The following is a 24,063-nucleotide window of genomic DNA, read 5'->3' as shown; positions in this document are numbered from 1 at the left end:
TTTTAAATTATTGTTTTCCCAAGTTTCAGTTTGAAGATGTCAAGATCTTTTGAAAACCACATAGTCCGATTCATTCTGGCCCTTGCAAATTTAGGTTCATTAAAATGTTTATAGGTGCCTAGAGGATTAGGTGTTATGATTGGAAGCCATGTGTGACTTTGGCAGGTTAGTATGCCAAGTGATAGTGAGTGAACAGGTAGGTAGGATGAGGAATAAAATAGTAATTTGAAGAAAATAAGAAAAAATGAAGTAAGAAACTAAACAGAAATATTCAAATTAAAAATATTTTTGGAAATCACGTATTGCTATTTTAAGATCCATACTCATGACTTTGCTTAATAGAGAAAAAAAATTTGGTTCACTTTTCCAAGTACAGCCAGTCTGCAAATAACATTTCGTTATAATGTTGGTGAGATGCAGGAGGAAATTAACCCTTATTTATATCAATTAGCCCATGGTAAAATTGTCTTCCTTATACTGTATGTCATTTTACTTAAAGTCACGGAATCTGCTGGCGACGTGAAATGAGGACTTACTGTATAGTTATGACAATGATGTTAGTGTTGATAGAATAACCTTCTTGCTGTTGCCTAATTGTGAAGTGCTCTAGTGCTTTTCATCCACAGGAGTGTGAACTTTTTGTCAGGATATGATTTTTCTGATAAGATTTGATGTACATAATTTGTAAAGTAAATGCAGAAGAATTGCATTAAAATATTTTCCCTGTATTTGAAGCAAACACTGATGTGTTGATTTACTTAAGATTTTAGAAGTGATATTACTTACCACAAAGGGAAAATGTTATGCCAAATGAAAGTACATACTTAACAATGATTTTTATTTGTGTTCACTACTGTTGAACTTAAGCGTTGCTTTCTATTTGTATGTTGGTTTATATGTTTACTAAGTACATATGAAAGTGCCATAGATGGCTAATTAGTCTGTGTCTTTTGCATTTCTTCCTGACAAAACTCCTTCTTCTGTCTTCCTGCTTCCTTGTATGTTAATCATGGAGCTTCTTCTCTTGTATACCACCTGTGTGCAGGGGAGTGTAATAATTTTGTCTGTGGATGTTGATCTACTATTAAAGAACCTCACCAAATGTCCCTAGGGAAAAGATAATAAATATTTGTACAAGTGAAAAACTGGAAATCTGGAGAAAACTTGAAGGTATATAAAAAACACATATACAAGCAAACCACACTTATCTGTATAAATCTAAAAAAGAAACAACAGACACAAAAATGTGAGCAAAAATTTAGTTTAAAAAGGAGAAACCATAAGGAATTCCCAAATGAAATAGTATAAAATGAAACAGCCTGAAGTGCCAGATAAGAGGTTGCTCTGTGAGTCGTCCGTATATGTCAAAGGCACAAAAAACTTGGTGTGTGGAATGACAAGGATGCCTAGGTCATGAAATTTTAACATGGAAAAAAAATGAAAGATGTTAAAAATATCAGTATAATCAGTATTTGGCACTTTCTTCTAGATCTAGAATAGCAAATACACATTTGTCTATAATTATCAGCAATGTGCTGATACTGGTTTTATCTTTTTTAAGGGAGTTATCTAACTTTTCAGTTCCCTAAATGAATTATTGTCTTAGTATATTATTATAGTTTCAAACCTTATTTATTTACCTTTGAACAGGCAACAGATAAAATTTTAAGTTATTGTGAGTTAGTTTTATTACCCAGTTGAAATTATTCTGAAGCGTATTTTTAAATGAAAGTGACAGTTTTTAAAGTGTCTTGAGAGAGGGAATTAAGAGTTGTGCGTTTGAGTTAAGACAACCAAGAACTCTCTCCTGCTGTGGGTGTAGTTCAAGACACCTAGGAATAAAATCTGTTCTGAACTGATGGTAGTTTTAGGTTAGCATATAAAATTGCAGAGCTGGTGCTCAGTTGAGTACTTGGCAGCTTATAGATGTTACTGTCATGTAAGTTACACCAGACACAGAGAGTGCACCACTGTGAATAAACAAAAACAGGCAGAGATGCAAAAAGCAGAATCCAAATGCAGACATGCAAGATGCCAACTTCCTTCCCTCCTGCCCTAAGATGCTTTGTAACTAGTGTAAAGAACCTGCTTTTAAATAGATTTACAGAGGTTAATTGGGCTGGGGTATTTTAGATTATGCTACACATTAATGAAAATGCTGATTTTGAGCTGTTGTGAATCCAGTGCTTTTTATACCCTGGTAATTATTTTAAAACTTTGTCTTCTGTGTTGTTGAAAACATCTTGGCAGGAAGCCTATGTGACCTGATTAAACCTATGAATTGTCAGCTGTGATCTATAGTACTCAGATGAGGTTGCTGACTGGGCATCACTTAGGAAGTTCTTTATTTAAAAGCAAAATTAGATTGAGACTATTGTGTCCAGCACCATATCACCATGTTGATGGTACATTTTTAATACTGTATGTAGTGTTCTCGTTTTATAATTTGTTGACAATTGCTTAACAAAGGCATTTAATAATACATATTTTTAAAGCATAGCTAATTACCTCATGATGTGTGTATTTCTCTTCTCCCCCTGAAATTACATGGTGGAGAAGCCCATCTAATCCTGTTTATTTTTAATTTTTGGATATAGCTTGTGAATTAATAATTCTATGAGATTTTAAATTGTTTTTCTAACTGTACAAAGAAACAAAGTAACTACCTCTTTTGATGGGTTTGTTTTATATCTTGAATGATTTTTTTTTCGTGTCTCAAAAACCAGAATTTTTACCTTCTTCCCATTTGATGCTTAAACCACCTAAATCTGGGAAGATTGGCTGTCAGGGTATTCTGGAAGCCAGTGCTACCTTTTTCCAAGGATCCAATCTGGGATAAATTGAGAAGGGGTAACCTTAGAAATTCTGGGATGCATGTAAATATTATATTGAAAAGAATTTTCATAGATATGCTTATTGATAAAATGTGAACAATGAAATTCTCAGCATGAATTGCAGTACACTGATGTTATTTGATCATTTTCTCGAATAAATAACATACTCACACTATTTGTCCTGTTTCTCGCTTCTTCTCTCTTGTCTCTCTCTCTCTCTCTCTCTCTCTCTCTCTTCCCTTGAAGGTCTCAGCATCAGAGGAGCCCAGGAGGAGGACCCTCCCGATCCCCAGCTAATGAGACTGGACAATATGCTTTTGGCAGAAGGGGTTTCAGGTCCTGAGAAAGGTGGGGGATCGGCGGCAGCAGCTGCAGCCGCGGCAGCCTCTGGAGGTTCTTCAGATAACTCTATTGAACACTCAGATTACAGAGCCAAATTGACCCAGATCAGACAAATCTATCACACAGAACTGGAGAAATATGAACAGGTCAGCAGCCGCCACTCTCATAGTCCTGCACAAACCCTCTATTGCTCTGCTATTAGACTGCGCTAACCAATTCTGAGGGCTGTGAGGGGTAGGTGTTAACACAAAGAGCAAAATAAATAAGGTCAATGCAAAAATCTAAGTGAAGTGTTGGATTCATGAAATAAAGTCCCTTTGAGATTTCAGAGGTGAAGCTAAACTCTTTTATCCCATCCACTTGTTTTAGTTTTATTCATTCTTCACACTCAACGTGCCCGTACTACCACACCTGCAGCCATCCTTCCCCTCTAACCTCACCACTTTATGCTCTTCAAAGCTTTGTATCATTAACATTTATGCAATGGCCTTGTTCATAAACTGTGACAACTTTTAAAGAAAGTAGCATAGAGAGGTCTCACTCCTATGCTCTGAGCCAGAATCCTCCTAGGGATTCTTATGGATTGTGCCAGACTATAGCCCAGGGATGTCGGGGGTGCTAACTTCACAAAGTAAGCAGGTTCTGGCCTGTTCCTCTGTGAAGGAGACCTCCCAAGATAATTAACTTGGAGCAGGGAATACTAGGCATTATGTGGTAAATTCCTGATTAGAGAGAAAGAGCATGGATTAAAAATGCTATTCTCAGCAATTCTATTAACCATATTTCATTGAATCTAAGATATCTTTGATTTTAAGCTGTATCATTGTTTTATATACCATCAAGAAAAGATTAACACTGCTCAATTTAACTATTAACATGCCATTGATTGTAAAATGCTTCCAAAGTTCACAGATGTTAAAATGTGTGGAAAACAAGTAACTCTTAGATTCAGTGAAAAAAGGTAAAATGTTCATGGTTCATTTTAAATATATTTTAGTTGTTAGATTAAGCCTAAAATCCTGCTTAGTTTGAGGAATTCTCACTGGAAGGTAGAAAAGGTAAAGAAAACATTATTATGAAAATGTCTATACCCCAAAATAAAGAGAATTTATTATTAAGTCAGATCCAATTTACACATTTTTAGATCAAAACAGTTGTGAGTTGGTCATTTTATAGAGCTCAACCTAAAATAAGGAACTGCCTAGATATACCCATTACCCAGATAAATAATTATTAACATTTTGTCAATCTTGTTTTGTCTATCTCTCCCTCATCCCCCTGTCCCCATTTTTTTTTTTTTTTTTTTTTGGTGGAGTATTTTAAAGCAGTCTTAGGCACCATACCATTTTACCTATAAATACTTCACTATGTAGTCGGGTATGTCCAAAGTCCAAACACCTTATTATGATGTAGAAGTCCTGGTCAGTTTTAATACTGATTTTTCTTCTAAGTTCCCTGTATAGTTTCAGTTGTATATGTTATTTTTTCATTGCCTTCTCTAATATGCTGACTGTGGTGGTATTAAACAAATGCTGGATTTTGTCCCAGAGGTGAGTGTGTTTTGAGGGAGGGTAGAAAGATTTATGTAGTTCTATGTTAAAATGCAATATAAATTAATCTTAAAAGATTGAGAGAGAGAGAGAGAGAGAGAGAGAATAGGACTTCCTGGAATCTCATACTGTCTCTCTAGTCTCATTTGTAGGAATAATATTTGGTTGAAGAGGTGCAAATAAGAATTTTAGAAAAATTATTTTCTATATATACAGGGAAAAAATGGAGCTTTCTGATTTGACATATGAGTAATTGAGAGTAAACAAAAATAAGTAATGATTGAAAAGGTTGCCCTGAGCATAAACAGTGGGAAATGGCTCTAATTTGTAGTAATATCCTAATTGCATAACTTTATGTTAAATACATCTCTACATAGTAAATAAATACCACCAGTCAAGTCACCTTACATGAAGAAATCTATAATATTGGGCCAAATGGCTCTACTTTTTTGGCTGAGAAATTAAGATGGTTTCTTACTATCTCCTACCGTGTCTCTTCACATCAACATCCTTATTTTATCCCTGTGTCCCTATTGGAAGTTGGGTGAAGCTGGCATCAGTCAACGTCACAGGGCTTGGGGGGTTTCTGTTGTTTTGTTTTTGTGCTTTCAAAATATACATATACACACATGTTCTTCATAAATTAACCTAAACTTAAGCATTTTTTGATTAAATATCATATTGGGAAATAGTTTTAAAATGTAATAATGAACTTTATTTTTAGATATATTTAGTAGCCTAATAAAAACTACTTAAATGTATATTTACTTTCTCATTTTTAACACTTTCAGAAGGAAAAATACATATAGATGAATGAAATCAGTGCAGTATTATGGACAAATAAATAGATGAAATATGATGACTAGTTGGCTGACTCAATAGAATTTAAGTTTACATATTCTGTAGGTTCTGAATTGTTTTAGAAATAACAGCAGAATTTAATTCCCTTGGGTTGCCTTTGTGGTGGCTTTTACAGCTCTTCTGTGAGTTTTGACATAAGATAATAGTCAACTTTTCTTTTTAAATCTTTGGTGTACAAGGTCTTTATCTGGGATAAACCTTTCAGGGATAGTTTTTGGAATTACTAGAAGGGCTAAGCAGAACTAAGTGAGATGAAGGGGTGACATTTCTAAAATAGATGATACTATAATTTCCATTTTACAGATGAGAAAATGAGACTCAGGTTATTTGTCCAATGTCACACATCTAGTTAGTGTCATAATCAGGCATTGAAATCTGTTTTGACAATATGCCTTCCTTTTTCATTGAATTATGCTGTTACTTACGTTGAATTGGAAAATAATTCAGATATATTCTGGTTTTCTCTGATTTGCTCATGTTGGATTGCATTTGGCATGGGATCTCAGTAGAGATGGGGGAAAAAAAACAACTGTTTTAATCACTTTGCAGAAATTATATTTTTTCCTCCTAAAAGTGGACGTGGGTAGGTACTCTGAGTGACAGAAAGCTTATTAGTAAATCAGAAGAGCGTATATGTTAAGGCAGAGCTTCATCAGAAAATTGTGTTGAGTCTTTTACTAAAAGAAATAAACTACACTGGAATCTAGAGCTATTCACTCTACTGTGCTTTGCAATGAAGCTGTAATGAAAATGTATCTGAAGCCTGTTTAGATTTAGATTGCCATAAAATTAACAAACACCACCAGTGCAGTAAATTAAAGTACCTTGTAAACATAGCCACATTTACAAAGCTAAGCAGACTAGAGCTACAGTTTGAACAAAATTAAATCCAAGCTGCAAGGCTCTGTTTTATGTGTGTGTTTTAGGAATGGTGCTATCTTTAAAATACTGTCCTTTTTTCCTCTATAAAATGTCCTTTGATTATATGTCTCCATTACATAGGCTTAGATGTAATGATTTTTTTTTTTTGGTGATAATCATCTAAATTCACTTATAAACCCTTCTGAAATATTAGGCATAGAGTGAGGTTTTTGAATATGACTACCACCCCAAAGGAAACAAAACTATTTTGTTTTTCTCTTTTTGACCTTGACACCAAAGAGGAATATGATAATTTTCCAAAGCTTGCAGCTACAGTCTTACACTATTTTGTCTTGGTTGCATTGCTTCCCTCTTTAGTTGGATAAAAACATTGTTGCTTCTTTGTCTTCTTGTTAATTAGCTACAAGTTTGAAAAATGCTTTACATTACCTTTCAAATATTCTCTTATGATTAAAGGCCCAACTATTAGAATAGGTGGATTCCTAATTAACTTTAGCCAAGGGTCCTGGGAAGCCTGCTTTTACGAATTAAAAGACTTTTTGGTTCCTTCACCTCTCTACCAAAGGGGAATGGGCACATTGGTATTTGTAAACGAAATTTGACTTAGACACTTGTTCCCAGTTAAAATGGAAAAGATATATCATGCCCCATGCAGCTCTCCCACTTTGCTTGTACCAGAAGAAATGCTTGTACACAGGCAATTCACTTCATAATTTATAGCTGCTATAATAGAGATGACATATTGAAAGCTATCTACTATAATTATATTGAAATACATTTTTGCTGAAGGCGAAAGTGTTGTAAGGGTCCCAACCCTCCCCAAGCATCTGGGAACCTGCTTTCTGAGTTCAGAGATGTCAGATGAATTCACCTCAAACCAGGTAAAGCTTTGGAGCCAAGCATATACACTGAGAATGTGCTCAAGATCAATCAGGTACTGTTTAGATACTATAAGGAATTTCAGATTACAGAGGATTGTTGGGGGAATGGAGAATAAATGTGGAACCTAAACTGTTGCAAGGGAATGGCCTTAGGCTTTTTGAGGATCTCAACGTTATATGCTTACATTTCCTGGCAAAATCTTCTTTGCCTGTAAAGGAATTTTATTTTTATTTTTATGAGGTTAAAGAATGCTGATATTACTACACTGGAGATTGTGTAGCCTGCAAACTCCTAATCACATCTTGCTATTTCTTTTTAACAGTAACAGGAAAGACAGAATGGTACTACTACTTGATGTAAACTTTATACAGTATTTCATTTTTTCAAGCAAGGTTTGTCATTCCCAAGGGAGGAGTTTTACGTCTTGTCAGCTTTCGTGCTGGGACTTTCCCTTGACTGGAAGGAATGTTTGAGTGTTCCCTTTTTCCCCCTCCAGGTTTTTAGTTTTTTGACTCTATGTGCCAAATGTATCTTTGACCATAGCTTGATTATTGAATGAATTGTTTTATATTTAAATACTGTTCTTTTTATTCAACATCTTTGGAAGCACTGTTTGTATTCAGGCACTGGGAAGGCAGAACTATTCAATATATTATATATTAGGTAATCAGAGTAGGGACTTGCTTGCAAAATTAACACTCAAAAAATATGAATTTCATTAAATTTCCATTTTCATTGTCAATAACTGCCATTTATTAAGTATTAATTATGTTCCAGGCTCTATGAAAAGCACTTAATGTGCATGCATTATATAATATAATCCTTACAAAACCCTCATGAGATAGGTCCTAAACCATGTTATTAGGTAAGAAGTGTTGAAGTACAGTAGATAGTTCATCTTCGCAGCTGTTCTTTGAGCATTAAGGTCTCATTCTAATTGGCTTAGAAAATCTTTAGATGAAGAATCTGTTGATTTAATAATAAACATTTCAAAAATACGATATACTATTGGAATAGAGTTACTTGTGAGGTTATAAAGACATCTAGAAAATGAATGCATGCATATTTGAGAAGCATTGACTTTTACTATTTATTCTTTCTTTGAAAAGTGGATTTTAGAATAGGTGGTATTATGATTTCTTGTCTACAATTCAGCTTTTCTAGATGGTTACAAAAGACTAATTCAGTTTTTAGATCTGATCACTGAACCATTTAAAAACTTCCTCTAAAATCAGTGTTTACTCTATGTTAAATTTTACCTTTTTATATTCAATGATCTGAATTACAGGCAAGAAAGGGGTTGAATCTTGAATTCACAACTGAAAACAGCACCACCACAAAACAAGCAAAATTGCGAAAACTCTTGAGTGTAAACTAAATAGGTATGGATATTGAGGAGAAAGTTTTACTAGCCAACAGATATCATTAAAACAGTATAAAAAAATTCAAATATTTCAAGTTCTCAATTATTATTTGGTTTGGATTTTTAAGGAGAAAGGAACAAATGGCAAAAAGGAATGCTCATATTAAGAATTGGTTGAAACAATTTTTATCAGATGAAGCCTTCCATGCCTTATGTTCTCTTAACTGTTGCTGCAATGTGTTTTAAAACACAAATCAAAAAAATGTGTTCTAGATAGTTTTCAGCAGCTGGATTAAAAGAAAAAGAGGTTTCTGCTATTACTTTAAATAAAAAAATTTAAGGAATCCCATGTGTATTTTAATAACAGTCTTGGAGGTGAGCTGGATGATATGATAAATGTTTGAGGTGAGCATCCCACATTATAAACAACATTGATGCTAGCATGTGGTTGAGGGGCCCTTTAAAACAGCTCTGAATTATTTGATCATTCTCACTACATTTATATGTCTAAAAAATGTTTACCTTTTAAGGAATAAGAAATCAGGCAGTACTGTGTTCTGCTCTGAAACTGGTACAGATGATGCTGTAAATGAGGCTGTAATTTACTTTCAGTGGTATAAAGGAAAAAATCACTTTGCCTAAAGTATATGCATCTTTCTTAAGGGTGTACCCAGATTTTAATTATCTAAATGTAAATACTTAACGAATTTTACTTAGAGTAATGAGCTGAAGTGCATACTACATAAATGAGATGTTCTAATTAATCATGTATGAACTACTGGTTTAAAGAAAAGCTCTGTGAATTCTGTGAATGTTGGGCTATGGCCAAATTGCTAATCAGCATTTGCATTCATAGATGACTTCACTTAATAAGTTGTGAGACATTCAGCAAATGTTTTAGAAAATTACGAGTTTTTAGTTGCAGAAACTTTTTGATTTTAACCTGTCTCATCCCCTCCCCTACAATGAGCCTTTGGCTGCTTCTTAGAAACCGTAGGCAAACAGTCATTGTAGAGAGATTAAAATACAGCCAGAGAAATACTAGGAGAGTTAACATCTCAGGTATCATTGACACAGGAGACTTGACTTATTTATCAAGACATAATGCCATGTCATAGGTATATGTAAGCATAATGTGTGAGCTAGTTTGTAGGAATTAGCAATGTCATATTTACAAATGAGAAATGCTTCCGTACTCTAGTATAGCAATTCTCAAACTTTTTGGTCTTCGGACTTAGACTCTTAAAGATAATTGAAGACCTCTTAAGAGCGTTCGCTTGATTGGTTACATCTATCAATATTTATTACACTAGAAATTGAAAGTACTTATTAATTTAAAAATAACAATACTAAATCATTATGTTAGCCTAGATAACATTTTTTTTTTTAAACCCAAATCTTTCCTTGGCTGGTGTGGCTCAGTGGATTGAGTGCCAGCCTGCAAACCAAATGGTCGCAGGTTCGATTCCTAGTCAGGGTACATACCTGGGCTGCGGTACCTAGTTGGCAGTGCGCAAGAGACAACCACACATTGATGTTTCTCTCCCTTTCTTTCTCCCTTCTCATCGCTCTAAAAATAAATAAAACCTTTAAAAAGAAACCTCAAAACTCAAAATTCAATGAGAAGAATGGCATTGTTTTTACATTTTTGTGAAACTCTTCAATGTTGGGCTTAATAGAAGTCACCTGGTTTCTCATGTGTACTTCTGTAGTCAGTCATGTAGCTAAAGTATATGAATACATCTGGCCTCACATGAATATGTCATTGGAAAAGGGAGGAGTATATTAATAGCCTTTTCATATAATTGCGGATATTCTTCTGTTATATTACACTAAAACTTGACAAGTTGCAGTTTCTTAAAGATTAGTTACAATGTAGAGTCTGAAACCATATCAACTGATGCTTTATACTCTGTTCCTTTAAAATCCTGTCTAGTTTACACTTCGAATGGATCTCCTACCAATGCATGTTTTTGTAACCTCATGCATTGATTACTTGGAAAATAGTGGTTAAGTGGGTTTATCTTCCAGTGTTGACACAATTCATTATGCTTGTATAATATCAAAATATCATATTTATCAATACCAGCACCAAACTATCAGAAAATCTAATGGGAAACTGTCAAGCTCACAGTAGTGGATGCAGGTTTTTCAAAATTGTAATTTTCACTTGAAAACTCAAATTTCATCACTGGCGCAACTGCTATCAGCTGTTTTCTTTGATGTGACAGGCTCACTTGGTTAATTTTTTAGAAAACATAGGCAAATGCCCAAGTCCAAATAATCATAATTTGTCTATTATACTTTCAAATAATAGTGTTCAATGAAAAAAACAGCTTCATTCACAAGTTAAACAATCATACAAATGCTTTTTCTTGAGCTAACCATCCATCCCTATGCAGAGAAATACTTTTTGTGTGCTTTCTGTTTGTCACAGAATATTAAAGACATAGTCAAGTATTGAGATACAGTAAGATCATTAATTTCTCTTGCTTCATTAAGGACATTCCTAAGTGAAACTGTCTTTTTTGTGTATTTGTGTGAATGCATGGTGGTGAGGAATAAAAAAAAGAAGCATCAAAGATTATTTAGTATACTGTTTCCCAAAGAGTTTTTTATAGCACATCAGTCTACAAGATGGTGTAGTACTGTCCAATGCAGTTGCCACCAGTCGCAGAGTAACTGAGCCTTGACATCTGGCTAGTCTGAACTGAGCGGTGCTGTAAGTGTAAAATACCTCCTAGATTTCAAAGTGTATGGAAAAAAAGGATGTAACATGCTTCATTGACAGTTTTTAAAATATGTATTATGTGTTTAAATGTTAATATTTTTAAATATTAGGTTAAGTAAAGTATATTGTTAAATTAATTTCACCTGATTCTTTTTTTTAAACGTGGCTACTATTTAAAAAGTTCATATGATTAGAATTTAAAAATTTCACATGTGGCTCTCAGTGTATTTCTGTTGGACAGCACTACTGTAGAGAAAAGAAGTTTTGTGATCAAACTTACTTGGGAAAAGGTGGATACACCATTCTCCTTTAAAGATTTACTGTGCAGTTGGTATAATAGAAGTACTGAGGAGTCCTGCAAAAATAAAAAAAAAGTCTTTTAAAATTTTGGTTAATACCACATTACCCAAACAAATTGTATTATTGGGCCATATATTAACATTTTCTGGAATGAACTGTGAAAGTATAGAACTTGCTGATCAGTGTAGGGAAACAGTTCTAGTTTAATTTTCTTCATTTTACTGATGAGCAAACTAAGGGCTAGAGTTTGTCAAATTATATAATTTTGAAATTTAAAGAATACCTCTATGGGGAAAGTGCAAGGAAAAAAATGGACTTTTTTTTTTTTTTTAGTAGTCCAACCACTTCTTTTTAGCTCTGCAGAAGATAGTTTAAAATGACAATAGTGCAGGGAAAATCTTAATTTACTTTTATTGTGGTTTCCTTAAAGATGGAAAGAACTTCTGGGTTTAGAGTTGCAAAATTACTTAATGTTGTGTGTGCATGTGCGTGTGTGCATGTGTGTGTGTTGTAATCTAGGACAATAATTCTTAGCCTTTTTTAGTTATAGACTGGTTAAGAATGCAAAATGAAAGCAAGCAGAAACTCCACAAATTATCCCTTCAAGAAATATATATGTGCACACAACTTGAACAAGATTTCTGGAAGCTGCAGACATCCTAAACCTCTCCGTGGTCTGCCGGTTAAGAACTTTTTACTGATGGTTCAGGGATAATGTGTTTAAGGCTATTAATCAACATTATTCTCAAATTGTAATACAAAAACCTATGAGTCTTAGAGGTTTATTGAATGCCTACTGTGTTTATTTTACAATTCTACACTCTGAAGAATTCCATGAGTATAACATAGTGTCACTACTCACAGGAGATTTTAAATTTCTTAAGACTTAAAATGTATAAAAACTTTGGTAAGCAAGACTTATTTTACCTTACCTTAGCCATATTTATAGAAAAGCTCCATAAAAGCTAGAGTAACTGAAACACTTAGTGTACTTGAAAGGTTAGTTCTCTAATGAGCAGTTAGAAAAACCATCATGTGCTACATGTGAGCAATGTTCAGGATATCTGTAGGGAAGTGGACATTATTGTAGCTTCAAAATGTGTCTTGCAGTGATCAATGATTGTTCTGTTTGCTCGCCCTACCAGGGGTGTCTGCGCAGTGAGACGCAGAATCTCCCATCTTGCCTTTTTAACGAAAATGCCAGAAGGTATTCTTTTTATTCAAGGGTATACTTTTTATTCGAGGGTATAGACTGATGCTTTATTTACCCAGTCAGTACTAGATTTCATTTTAGACCCAGCTACATGGTTTTGTAGATGTAAAAGACTGTAGGTGAGCTGAGAGAGGTAGGGGCTGAGGATTATTAACTAAAATCTGATTTCTTAAGACCCAAATCTGATCAGGATTTGCCCCTTCCCTAAAGAGTTGAGATGTCTTAGCCATCTTTTGGGGATGGCTCATGTCCACTAATGGGGCCCACACCACAGCTAAATTATGCTAGGACATTGGCATGCTTAGCATTCAAGGCCTTTTATGCTAACACAAACCTAAATCCCCTCTTTTCTAAATATTTTCTCAATTCCTCCAAACTTATGACATACTATTATTTTCAGGGTTTTTCTTGCACCTGGAATTCCTCCTGTTTCTATTTTTGTCCACATTTCAAAAATCCTGCCTGTTCTTTTAAGCCCAAATGTCACCTCTGCCATGCAGCCTGATGTGATCTCTGCCTCCAGTTGAGAACATCCCTCTTTGGAATTTAGGAAGCACTTACTCCTATCTTCATGTGACACTTTGCACAGACTTGTTGGAGAATTAGTTTTTTATATACTTTATCACACTGTAGGCCAGGTTTATATCTTGCTCATTTCTGTGTCCCTTAATAGTACTTGGAAAGTTTGAATTTCATAGTCCTTCAGTAAACATTTGTTGAATACATGTAGAACTCCAGAGAAATTAGGAGGTGCTTAGCATTAACAATTAACATATATTTATATTTATATTCATATTTACATTTATAAAGTGCTGGTAGAAGGCATTCCCCCAATGGGAAAACCTCATTTTGGAACTGGGACAGGGGTTGGTCGGGAGGGTAGTTGAGTGCAATATCTCCCTTGCATGTCTGGCCATTCATAGCTTCCGAATACTTGCTGCCCCATCTAACTACCACTGCCATTTCACAAGCGTCTTAGTTTTCATCTTATCCTACACACGCATCATGCCATTGGCAACTGCAAATGAGGTGGAAATTCAGATGAGTTAATGTCTGGGTGTGATATAAAATAGCAGATTGCTAAAGAGTGATGTTTTTTTCCCCTTACAGGCATGTAATGAATTCACTACACATGTGATGAACCTTCTCCGAGAGCAGAGTAGAACACGTCCCATTTCCCCAAAAGAGATTGAAAGAATGGTGGGCATCATCCATCGAAAATTTAGCTCCATTCAGATGCAGCTCAAACAAAGCACTTGTGAAGCAGTTATGATTTTAAGATCAAGATTCCTTGATGCCAGGTATGTGAGGCTGCAAATCTATTGGTGTGGCTTTTTTTTCTTTTTACTCCTTTTATATTATTTTCTATAAAAATGGTCAGTTGGTTTTAGATTCTTCATTAATTTGGCTATAAGAGCTCTTCTCTTCGATGGACAGGTAATTCACCTCATGGTGTCTGCGCTGTCAAGCCTCTTGTCTGGAAGTGGTAGCGTTATTAGCTGCCAATTTGGTGACTCGGGAAATAGGATTAGTGCTGTTACTAATGACTTAGGAATATGTGGCCTTTCAAATCTGATGCTAAAAAGTAGTTTTAAGGATAACTTTCAGTCTGTAACTCTGTTTTAACAAAGGTTTGTTTTCAAAGAATTCCTTCATGTTACACTGCTTGTATGCTTTATAATAAAATAGTTGGAAATACTGATGCTCCTAAGAAATAAGTGGTATTTTAGTTACAGCTTTTACCACAAAACCCCCAAAACTTTGTTTTTCCAAATCAAGTAAGAAAGCCTAACAGTTTCTCCTGTAAGGATGAAAATTTCTTTTACCTGAAGCTTTCACCAAGTTTCACAGGAATTAGATAGTAAGTTGTGGACGGTGTGTTTGGCCTCCTGGGTGATAGAATAAAAGAATTGTCCAGTTGCCAGTGTTGCATATGCTGCCTCTGCGGGATGCCTCTTGGGCATCGCTAAAGCCTGTGCTCAATCTTCAGCTCTGGGAAGGAGTTTCTGTTTTATTTGGCTCCCTCTTCCTTGGGATCTGACAGAGGTGATAATTATCATCCAAATTTTACAGTATAAAAGAAAATAACTAAGTTCGTTTCTCAACTGGACAACAAAGTGTGTGGAACAGTCTTCATGACAGAGCTCTTAAAGCCAGAAAAGGAAGTGTCTGCCACCTAATGTGACTACTGTGCTTCTAGTTAAGCAAATCCCTGTATTGTCTTTGGTTCCTTCTTCTGTGATAAATCAGTCACTAGAAATCAGCAGTGCTTCATTTTCAACATTTTTCATATTATCTCTTTCTTTCCATCCTTACTTGCACGTTCAATTCACATTCACCCTTTTGTACATGGACTCCTACTAGTCTCCCTGTCTCTAGTCTTACTCTACTCCTGCCTGTTCTCCATATGCCTTTTCTGTTCCTGTACTATCTCTGTGATCCCTAATGGCTTTGATTAAAAACCACAGGAGCTTTTCAGTGCTGGATACATACACACACTGCTTAACCTGACATTTAAGGCCTTGTACCTTCTTCTCCTTTTTTGTTAAGATTTTCCTAAAGTTTTAATTTTTTCCTATTTAAAAAAATACCAAACTCATTATGGAAAGTTTGGAAAATAATAGAACAGAAGGAGGAATAAAAAAACCCCATATTTTTAATACCTAAAGAAAAAAAATCACTATGTTTTATTCTATTTCTGTCAGGTTTTGGGGGCTTCTTTAAAAAAATGTTCTTGTAATGGTACAATATGAATAATTTTGCTTTTTAAAAAACTTTGGCTTTTTGGTTTTTTGTACCAGTACAAAAAAACTTACTATGAACATGTAAGTATTTTTCATGTAAGCTCTAATGTTAAATGATATTTTAATGATTGTTGAAGTCCACCAGATGGAATTGTGATAATTTACTTAGCCAATCCTTCATTTATGAGCATTGAAGCTGTACCTTTTAATTTTCATTTTAATTTCTTCTTTCCTTGCTTACTTTGCTTCTTCTACAAATATTTATTTGTGCTGATATAAAGATATACATGATAGGTTGACATACTTTTGCCAATTGGGTTTACATTCCCAAGTAAACAAATATGCTATACTATTTTATTTAATACTGTTCTGAAGTGTAATGGGAGATAAATGCTATGAAGAACAATGAAGCAAGGTAAGGAGAGAGATTTGGTGGAGAGAAGGTACTGTTTTAGGCAGATTTTTATTGAAACTAGTGTTTTAATTAAAATCTTCATGACTTGAAGCTTTTGGTCTGCCAAGGATTAATTCTGAGAAATGAAATAATTAGATCAAAGTTTGAGCATTTTTAGTGCTCCTCCCGTATCGCTAAATTGTTCTTTCCTGTGTTTAATCCAAAATGAAATACCCCTTGACCTTACCTGTTTTCTCAGACTAGAATTCTTTCTTTTCCTCTGCCTAAGCAACTGTGTTACACCACACCCACCGCTCCACCCCTGCACACCCCGCCCCAGCTTTCCACAGTGAGCCCTGTCCTCCGGCCCTTTCCCAGGGCAGTCACCAGTCGTGAGTTGTCATCTGTGAGGTTGTCTAGTATGGAGCCTGGAACATTACTGGAGCCCATGTTAGTCATCTAGTGAGGCCTTGCTCTCCATCCAGGCCTGGCCTGAGCGCTTCCTCTTTAGGGTGCCCCCTTTAGTCACTCCCCTGACTGGTCCTTACCTTCTCTTCGAAACTATGCTACATTTATACGATTCTCTAGACCAGCAATTTTCAATCTTTTTCATCTCATGGCACACATAAACTAATAGCTAAAATTCTGTGGCACAGCAAAAAATAAATTTTTGCCAATTTGACAGAAGAATAGGTGTAATTTTGATTCATTCACATCAGACAGCTATTGTTGTCTTGGCTGTTGCCATTTTTTAATTGGACGGTCTTAAGGGAAAAGAGGTCAGCGCCCCTGACTAAATAGTCAGTTGTTGCATGTTTTAAAAATTCTTGGGGCACACCATTGAAAATCATTGCTGTAGACCAAACTTTACACAGACTACTTTGCTTGTAACTTTTCATGAACATTCCTTTTCTACCCTGTTAAGTCAAGAGTCATTGAAAGCAACAGCCAAGTTTTATACATTTCCCATGATTCCAACAGCATGTTGCATGTAATAAGCTGCAAAAAAAATAACTTATTCGCTAACCAGATGAATGAAGATTTCCTCTTAATACTTCTAATAGCTTGAAGAGTTAAGGAGGTGAAAGAGAACAGCAGTTTTAAATTATTTGGCAACTTTGAGCATTTTGATAAAAAAGTACATGAGAAAGACATTTAAACTACTTCCAACAGAAAGGCATCCCTTCTTAACACAATGGTGATCCTTATTTCTGCTGATAACTTGCCCGTTCTTGTCAACCTGCATGCCTGTTATTTTTTTTTTTTACGTAACTGCATTCATAATGTATACACCTAAATGATTTATTTTTCTTCCAAGAAGAGTATGTTAACAAGCCAGTGTGAACACAGCAGGAATGAGAAGGTGGCAGCGCTGGGAGCAGAGTCCCTTCTCGCACAGAGACTGCTGTTAATGTAGTGATGTTGATAAGACACAGCCCTGGGACTGATGGGCCACTGCACACTGGCCCGAGGCATAGCCACTTGGTGTGTGGTGAGCCCTGGGGGGTGGGGTGGGGATGAAATTTAGGGGAAATGTTTAATGGGCATGTTTTTCCCAAAAAAAAAAAAAAAAAAAAGTGTAAGACCAAATTGTCTCTTATGCTTTCAAATGAATGCAAATATTGCACTTCAGTTCTACCTATTCTTGTGTCTCTCAGCAAGTCCTCTTCACTGAGAAGAGAAGGTGTTGCTAGGCAAACATGCTTATTCAGATACATGATTCCCTTGCTCACGCCGGTTTTTCATTAAGGCCATACTCAAATTTTCTAAGTAATTGGACAAGCCAAAGACTGTACCAGTACAAAACAACAAAGGATAAGTGTGCATAGGTCCCTCTGCTCTTCTAGTAGGACTACAGTTTGAACCCAGCCAAATGTTTGGCGGGAAGTGTTCTGTTCTGCCCGTAAATTTGTCCTCTGTGGTTTTCCAATGTTTGCTAAAACCACTTGAAGGCAAAATTATTAAATGAGCCAAACTTCTGTTTTCCAGATATGTTTCTGTTCATTCCTTCTTTCATAAGTCCTTATTTTCCCCCAAGATGCCCTGTGTCATCCCCTCCAATGTTTCCTGGGTCTTGCTGCCGGACCGCATGTCTTAGACTGGGAGTGACAGACTGACATGCTTACATATTGTGGAACTGAGTAGAGCAGTTGGGTGAGGAACAGTGAGGATTAGAGCAGACGGCAGTATATCTGAGGGGACAGCCATCACTCGCCTTTAGCCTACGGCTGTCTTCTGAGAATGCAGGCCTGGTGTGGCTGATCTTCCATTTTTTTTTTAATAAAAAGCCAGAAACCTAGATTTTTATGAGCAGGACATTATTTTGTAAGTCTAATAAGCATTTATCTGTGGATCAGGTACAGTGATTATTTGTAGGCTTGACAACTTCAGTATCTATTCTAGACGTTTCTACCCTACTCATCAAACCACCTGCTCATCAGAGTGTGTCTCTTCAAAGTACCACCAGGTCAGGGCTTTGTTTTTCTTTTCAAGCAATGCATGACTTCTGCAAAAATGCTAATTGCTGTCCCTGGGATACATCTTCTCCTCCTCTTCTCCGTCTTCTGTAACCATCTCACCCATCCAATTCATCATCAAATCTTATTGATTTTAATCCCCCCAAAAGATCTTGATTTTCCTCTTCATTCCTTAGGAAATGATGGTTTAGCCTTTTAAAAATTACTGAAATAAGAAATTTTAGTTCTGATAACCTGAGATGTTTTGATCAGACCCAGATTTCTTGCTCCCTTGACTCTCTCCCTCAATGTTGAGACATAGATTACATGCTTGACCTGCCATGTTAGTGCCATCATTTTAACTAGAAGGATCTCATAGGGTATACACATTTACAACTGCCTACTGACTGTCTTTTTTGAGTGTAGGATATCACAGAGAAGATCATTAAAATTACTTGGAAGAAAGTATTAAGAAAATTATTTGGGGAAAGTATTTTTTGGTTACTGGAGAATCTAAATTTTTTAAAAATCCTTACCTGAGGATATTTTTATTGATTTTTGGCGAGGGTGGAGGGAGAGAAACAGAAACATTGATGTGAGAGAGAAGCATTGATCAGTTGCCTCCCTCCTGAACGCTCCCTGACTGGGGATCAACCCCACGACCTAGGTGTGTGCACTGACCAGAAATTGAGCCTGCAACCTTTTAGCGTCTGGGATGAAATTCCAACCAACCGAGCCACCTGGCCAGGATTTGGAGACTCTAATTTAAGATGGAATCTGACAAATGCAAATTTTGAGGCTGGAATTCTTTAAAACCTTAGTAACAAAACTCAAACATAAATGACATTTTTGCTATTTGAAGTAAATTGTTAATAACTCGTTGATCTTCTGATAATCTACCACCTCTCTCCCAAGAAGAAACATTTTTCTCCCCGAGTTTTTCCCTCTGAGCAAATCATACCTTAGTCTAGGCAGTTGCCTAAGCAGACAAATCCAGAAATCTTTGATGTATTTTTTCCTTACCTTGCTTTTCTGCCTTCTCCACCCACTCCCCCCACCCAATTCATCATCAAGTCCTATTGCTTTTCCCTTTCAAATAGATCTTGAATCTTTTTATTTCCATTACTCTCACCTTATGCTAAGTTACCATCATCTCTCAATTTGACCATAGTAGTTGTCTCCTTAAATAACTCTATATTTTCTTTCATGTCCTCCTCCCACTATTCTTAGCAGTCAGAACAATCTTTTTAAAAACATAAAATTAAAAACCTTTAATAGCTTTCTACTGGTAAAATGAAATCCAAAAATTCTTATGGGGCCCACTAAGGCCATATAACCTGCCCCCCGCCCATCCTTCCAGATTCATCTCACACATTCTCTGATTTTTACTGTGTTCCAGCCTCTTTTAGCTGTTTCGACTTTGCATCCTCTCTTCTGATACAGGACCATTTCCTCTGCTCATTCCTCTTACCCTCTCTGTTTGACTAACTCCTCCACATTCTCCAGATCTCAGATTAAATGTCACTCCTTCAAGGAAACCTTCCCTGACTCCATGATCTATGTTAGGCTTCCTTCTTATACACTTGCATTATATATTATGCTTTTCCTTCATGTTACTTGATATGGTCACCACAATTTATAGTTAGTTATTTCTGTGATACTTGTCTAACGTCTCTCTTTCCCCTTTCTCCTTTTCACGTTAACCGTCCAAACTCCTTTAAACTTTCTGGTAGATCTTACTTGTGTTGTTTCAACTGGATCTTTATTGAGTATCTAGAACACATTAGATCCTCAATAAATATTGGTTGAATAAATTGAAGAATGAAGTTAATGGTGCTTCACATTCTTGTGTTTTTCTTAGTGATTCTAAACCTTTAAAAAGAATTGGGTAGTGCTTTGGAGGCTGTCAAGAGCATAAGTTATGATACCATATAGATAAATTAGACCCCAAGAATGTTTAAAAACAGAAATATACTCTTTGGTTAATGCTGATTTTAACTACAATTTTCTGTTTGTTTTTGTCATAGACGAAAAAGGCGTAACTTCAGTAAACAGGCCACAGAAATCTTGAATGAATATTTTTACTCACACCTCAGCAACCCCTACCCCAGTGAAGAAGCCAAAGAGGAGCTGGCCAAGAAGTGCAGCATCACAGTGTCACAGGTGAGTGAGGACTCCATGGGTCCGCCTTGTTTCTCTGGGAATATAGGAACCCTGTTCTCTCCTCAGGGCACTCTCATCCAATGTCATATCCAGATGTCCCATCACTAAAGAAGATATAAAGAAAACATGATATTTCCACATATTTATCCAAGCTTTTAAGTTTAGATAATTTTTTTAAAAAAATTCTAAGTAGCAAGGAATCAAGAAAGTCACCCGCTGCCATAATGTAAATCTTCTATAGAAAGGACATCAACATGCCATGGAGGAGATACAGTATAATGGCATGTAGTCCTGCTTCTCCCAATAGATGACTGACCTAACCTTCCACCAGTGAGCAACCAATTTATTTATTGCTGAAAGGAAATTTAATACAACCCTTTGGTGAAAGCTTTGAGGAGTTCACCAAGTCCTTTCCCAATTACCATGCCATTGTGATACTTGGGTCCCAATGATTTCTGTGTTTCCTTTATCCATTAAACAAAAAAATTAACTTCATGTTTGTCATTATTTTGTATTTGTTCTAAAGGTCTGTTTGTAATAAAATGTGGCCTTGAAGTTAGCTATCATCATCTAACAAAAATACATTTAGTTTTAAACAGATTTACTAATATTTATATTAAGGATTGGCAACAAATAACCATACCTCCTTAAAATAAATAAGGATATCCTGTTGGCGTTGGCTTGAAAATACAATTTTATTTAAATATTCATATTGTTGCTTATAGATTGTCATTTGAATATTATTTCTTTATAGAATGCAAAAGTGATAATTACCAACCAGTGTTTGCAGTGGAACTTAATGAAAGGGTGACTCTTGACAGAAATTTCAATGTTCCCCAGAGGTCACATAACACAAAAATTTTAAGGTAGTGTCTAAATACTCCTGCTTGTTCATCTGAAGTCCAAGGTACTAAAGATCCCCTTCACATTCCAATGAAAGTTTCATATCAACATTATGTTAGTATTATTTAAGGAAATAGGGGCTGGGTTTAAGATATTAATCCAGCACCTCTCTCAGCATTAGTTTCCATAGAACCTCCAGGGCAAAATTAGATTTACAATGAAGAGTTCAGTAGTTGTTACCATTGTCCTATGAAATAGTGGTATACCTTGATTTTGGCAGAGAGCGGGGTGAGGGGCTCAAATTTAAATGGAATATTATCGATTTGGGTTAACCAACTTATAAAAACATACAATTTATAAAACATCGCTATCTGGGTTATGTAGTACTCATTGCCACTTGAAATACTCAAGAACAGTATAATATGCTGGATCAGATAGGGAAGATGAAATTAAAAGCATATTTATGTCAAGTGGGTGTTTTACGGTGTGTACACTACCCTGAACATCCATGGAAGGATTGGGCTAATGCTGAACACCAGCTGATGATGCCAAGTCTGATTTTCTGGCTCTCACTTCAGCTTTCTGACTTAGAATTCAGATGTTTGCAGGTCCAATTTAAAATAATGTGTTTGTGTGCTTCCTCTTCTTTCTTTTTTTCTCTTTTACTTATGTAACATTCCTGGTTACATAATTGGTAGAATCCTGGTTTTTCCTTAGTTGTAGTACTAGCATCTTGTGTGTAATATAGGATTTGCTTAACATATTGCTTCTGTAATAAGTGAGAGAAAAGTTTCCTTCTGGCTATTTTAAACTAGGGAGGTTTTGCTCTACTTCTAAAATAGGCTGGGAATCCATTTACCAGTGATTTAAAAAAAAAATAGTTAATTACTATAGTCATTTCACTTGTTTTCTATAGCAAAATTACTTTGTTAGGTTTGAAATTTTTAGTAATTGCTTTAGTGGTAGAAATAGCATAGACTTAGTTATATTACTCTGTCTAAAAGCAGACTTTCTTATTTCTCCGAGGTCAGCCTTTCAAATGCAGAATTTTAGTCATCAGTTCAAGCATCAGTTTAAATTCTATTTCTTCCCCTTTTTATCCTTTTCCTTCTTCTCAGCAACACCTTTACCCCACATCTCTGAAGTGGGAACATTAATGCCATTTTAACTATTGAAGACATCAGTTGCTAGCCTTGTAAATTAATGCCCTTTTGTTTAAATTGTTTGGAAGTTAAAGCAGAGAATGTTCTAGACTTCATATGTTAACTACTTTCTAAAGATAAAAAATATTGTTTATAATATATCTTATGCTAAAATGCAATTACATTTAGAATCCAGAAACTGTTGGTATACAAAGCTAACTTAAAAAAATTGAAACCCCCTGAAAATAGGCAACTGTAGCAACACTTTTTTTGCTACACTTAGAGTATATGAAACTGATTTATTCTATATTGATTTAAATACTTAAAATACTGCTTAAATATTTAACAATTAAGTACAGGACTTTCAGAAGAAAATGTAAGGAAATATCTTTAGTATTTTGAAAGTAGGAAAGAATTCCTTAAAAAAACATAAAATGTGTAAACAGGAAAGGAAAACATTGATAATTTCAGTGATAGAATGTTTACTAACATCATTTTAGTAAAGATTAGATCAGGCAAGAAGTTCAATAGATATTAAATCTAGAGAGAAATTTTGATGAAGAACATCATTTTAAAGTATCTCTCTGTAGGCTTCTATTATTGCAAGGAATTTAAAAAAAAAACAAACCAGAGTGGAGAAATGGAACAAAACATTGACCAGGTCATTAGAATCAACATCACTAAAGAGGGGCAGATGAACATTGAGTGTAGTATTTCATCCAAGAGTATAACCTAAATTTAATCACTAGAAAACATTAGGCAAACCCAAAATGAAGAATGTTCTACTAGGGAAAAAAAGAAAGGGGTGGGGGAAACAGTATTCTTTGAAAAATGACAAAGAAAGGCCATGGAAATGTTCTAGATAAAAAGAGGCTAAAGAGACATGGCAGGTAAATGCAATACCTGACCCTAGACTGGATCTTGTACTAGAGGGGGGAAATATGCCGTAAAGGACATTATTGGGTTACATTTACTAAAGTAAACTGTAATTTGTAATTGTACTATGGTTGTATAAGAGAATATCTCTAGTTTTAGGAATATACATTGATTTACTTAGGGGTAAAAAGCTATGATGTATAAACTTAATCTCAAATGGTTCATGAAAATTGTGTGTATATGTTTTTGTATATATATGTTAACATTGCAGACACAGTGCACATGGATATATTCACACAAATGATAATACAAGTGGGCAGATGCTGTGCTAGAGACGGAAGAGACAGGCAGAAATCCCTGCCCTACTGACAGAACTGTGTATGTCTGTTCACCGAAAGATATGTATGGGAATATCCTTAGCACCAGTATTCATCACAGCCAGACTGTAAACAGTGGAACTCTAACAATGGAAATATCCATCAGTAGG

General features: G+C 35.4%; 1 protein-coding gene across 2 annotated transcripts in view; it reads left to right on the top strand.

Moving 5' to 3' along the window:
* Positions 1 to 24,063, top strand: part of PBX3 (PBX homeobox 3) — a 191,534-nt gene that overhangs the window by 139,977 nt on the left and 27,494 nt on the right. For both annotated transcript variants that reach the window (XM_054584372.1, XM_054584370.1), the window contains exons 3-5: positions 3,081 to 3,322; positions 14,069 to 14,259; positions 20,580 to 20,715. In XM_054584372.1, the coding sequence (XP_054440347.1) occupies positions 3,081 to 3,322; positions 14,069 to 14,259; positions 20,580 to 20,715 (569 nt within the window). The remainder of the gene's footprint in view (positions 1 to 3,080; positions 3,323 to 14,068; positions 14,260 to 20,579; positions 20,716 to 24,063) is intronic.

Source organism: Pteronotus mesoamericanus, unplaced genomic scaffold (assembly GCF_021234165.1).
Source record: "Pteronotus mesoamericanus isolate MK-2021 breed Mesoamerican mustached bat unplaced genomic scaffold, CSHL_Meso_final contig_78, whole genome shotgun sequence".
Lineage (NCBI taxonomy): Eukaryota > Metazoa > Chordata > Mammalia > Chiroptera > Mormoopidae > Pteronotus > Pteronotus mesoamericanus.
Note: the sequence above shows the minus strand (reverse complement) of the source record. Positions and strands in the feature narration are given on the sequence as shown.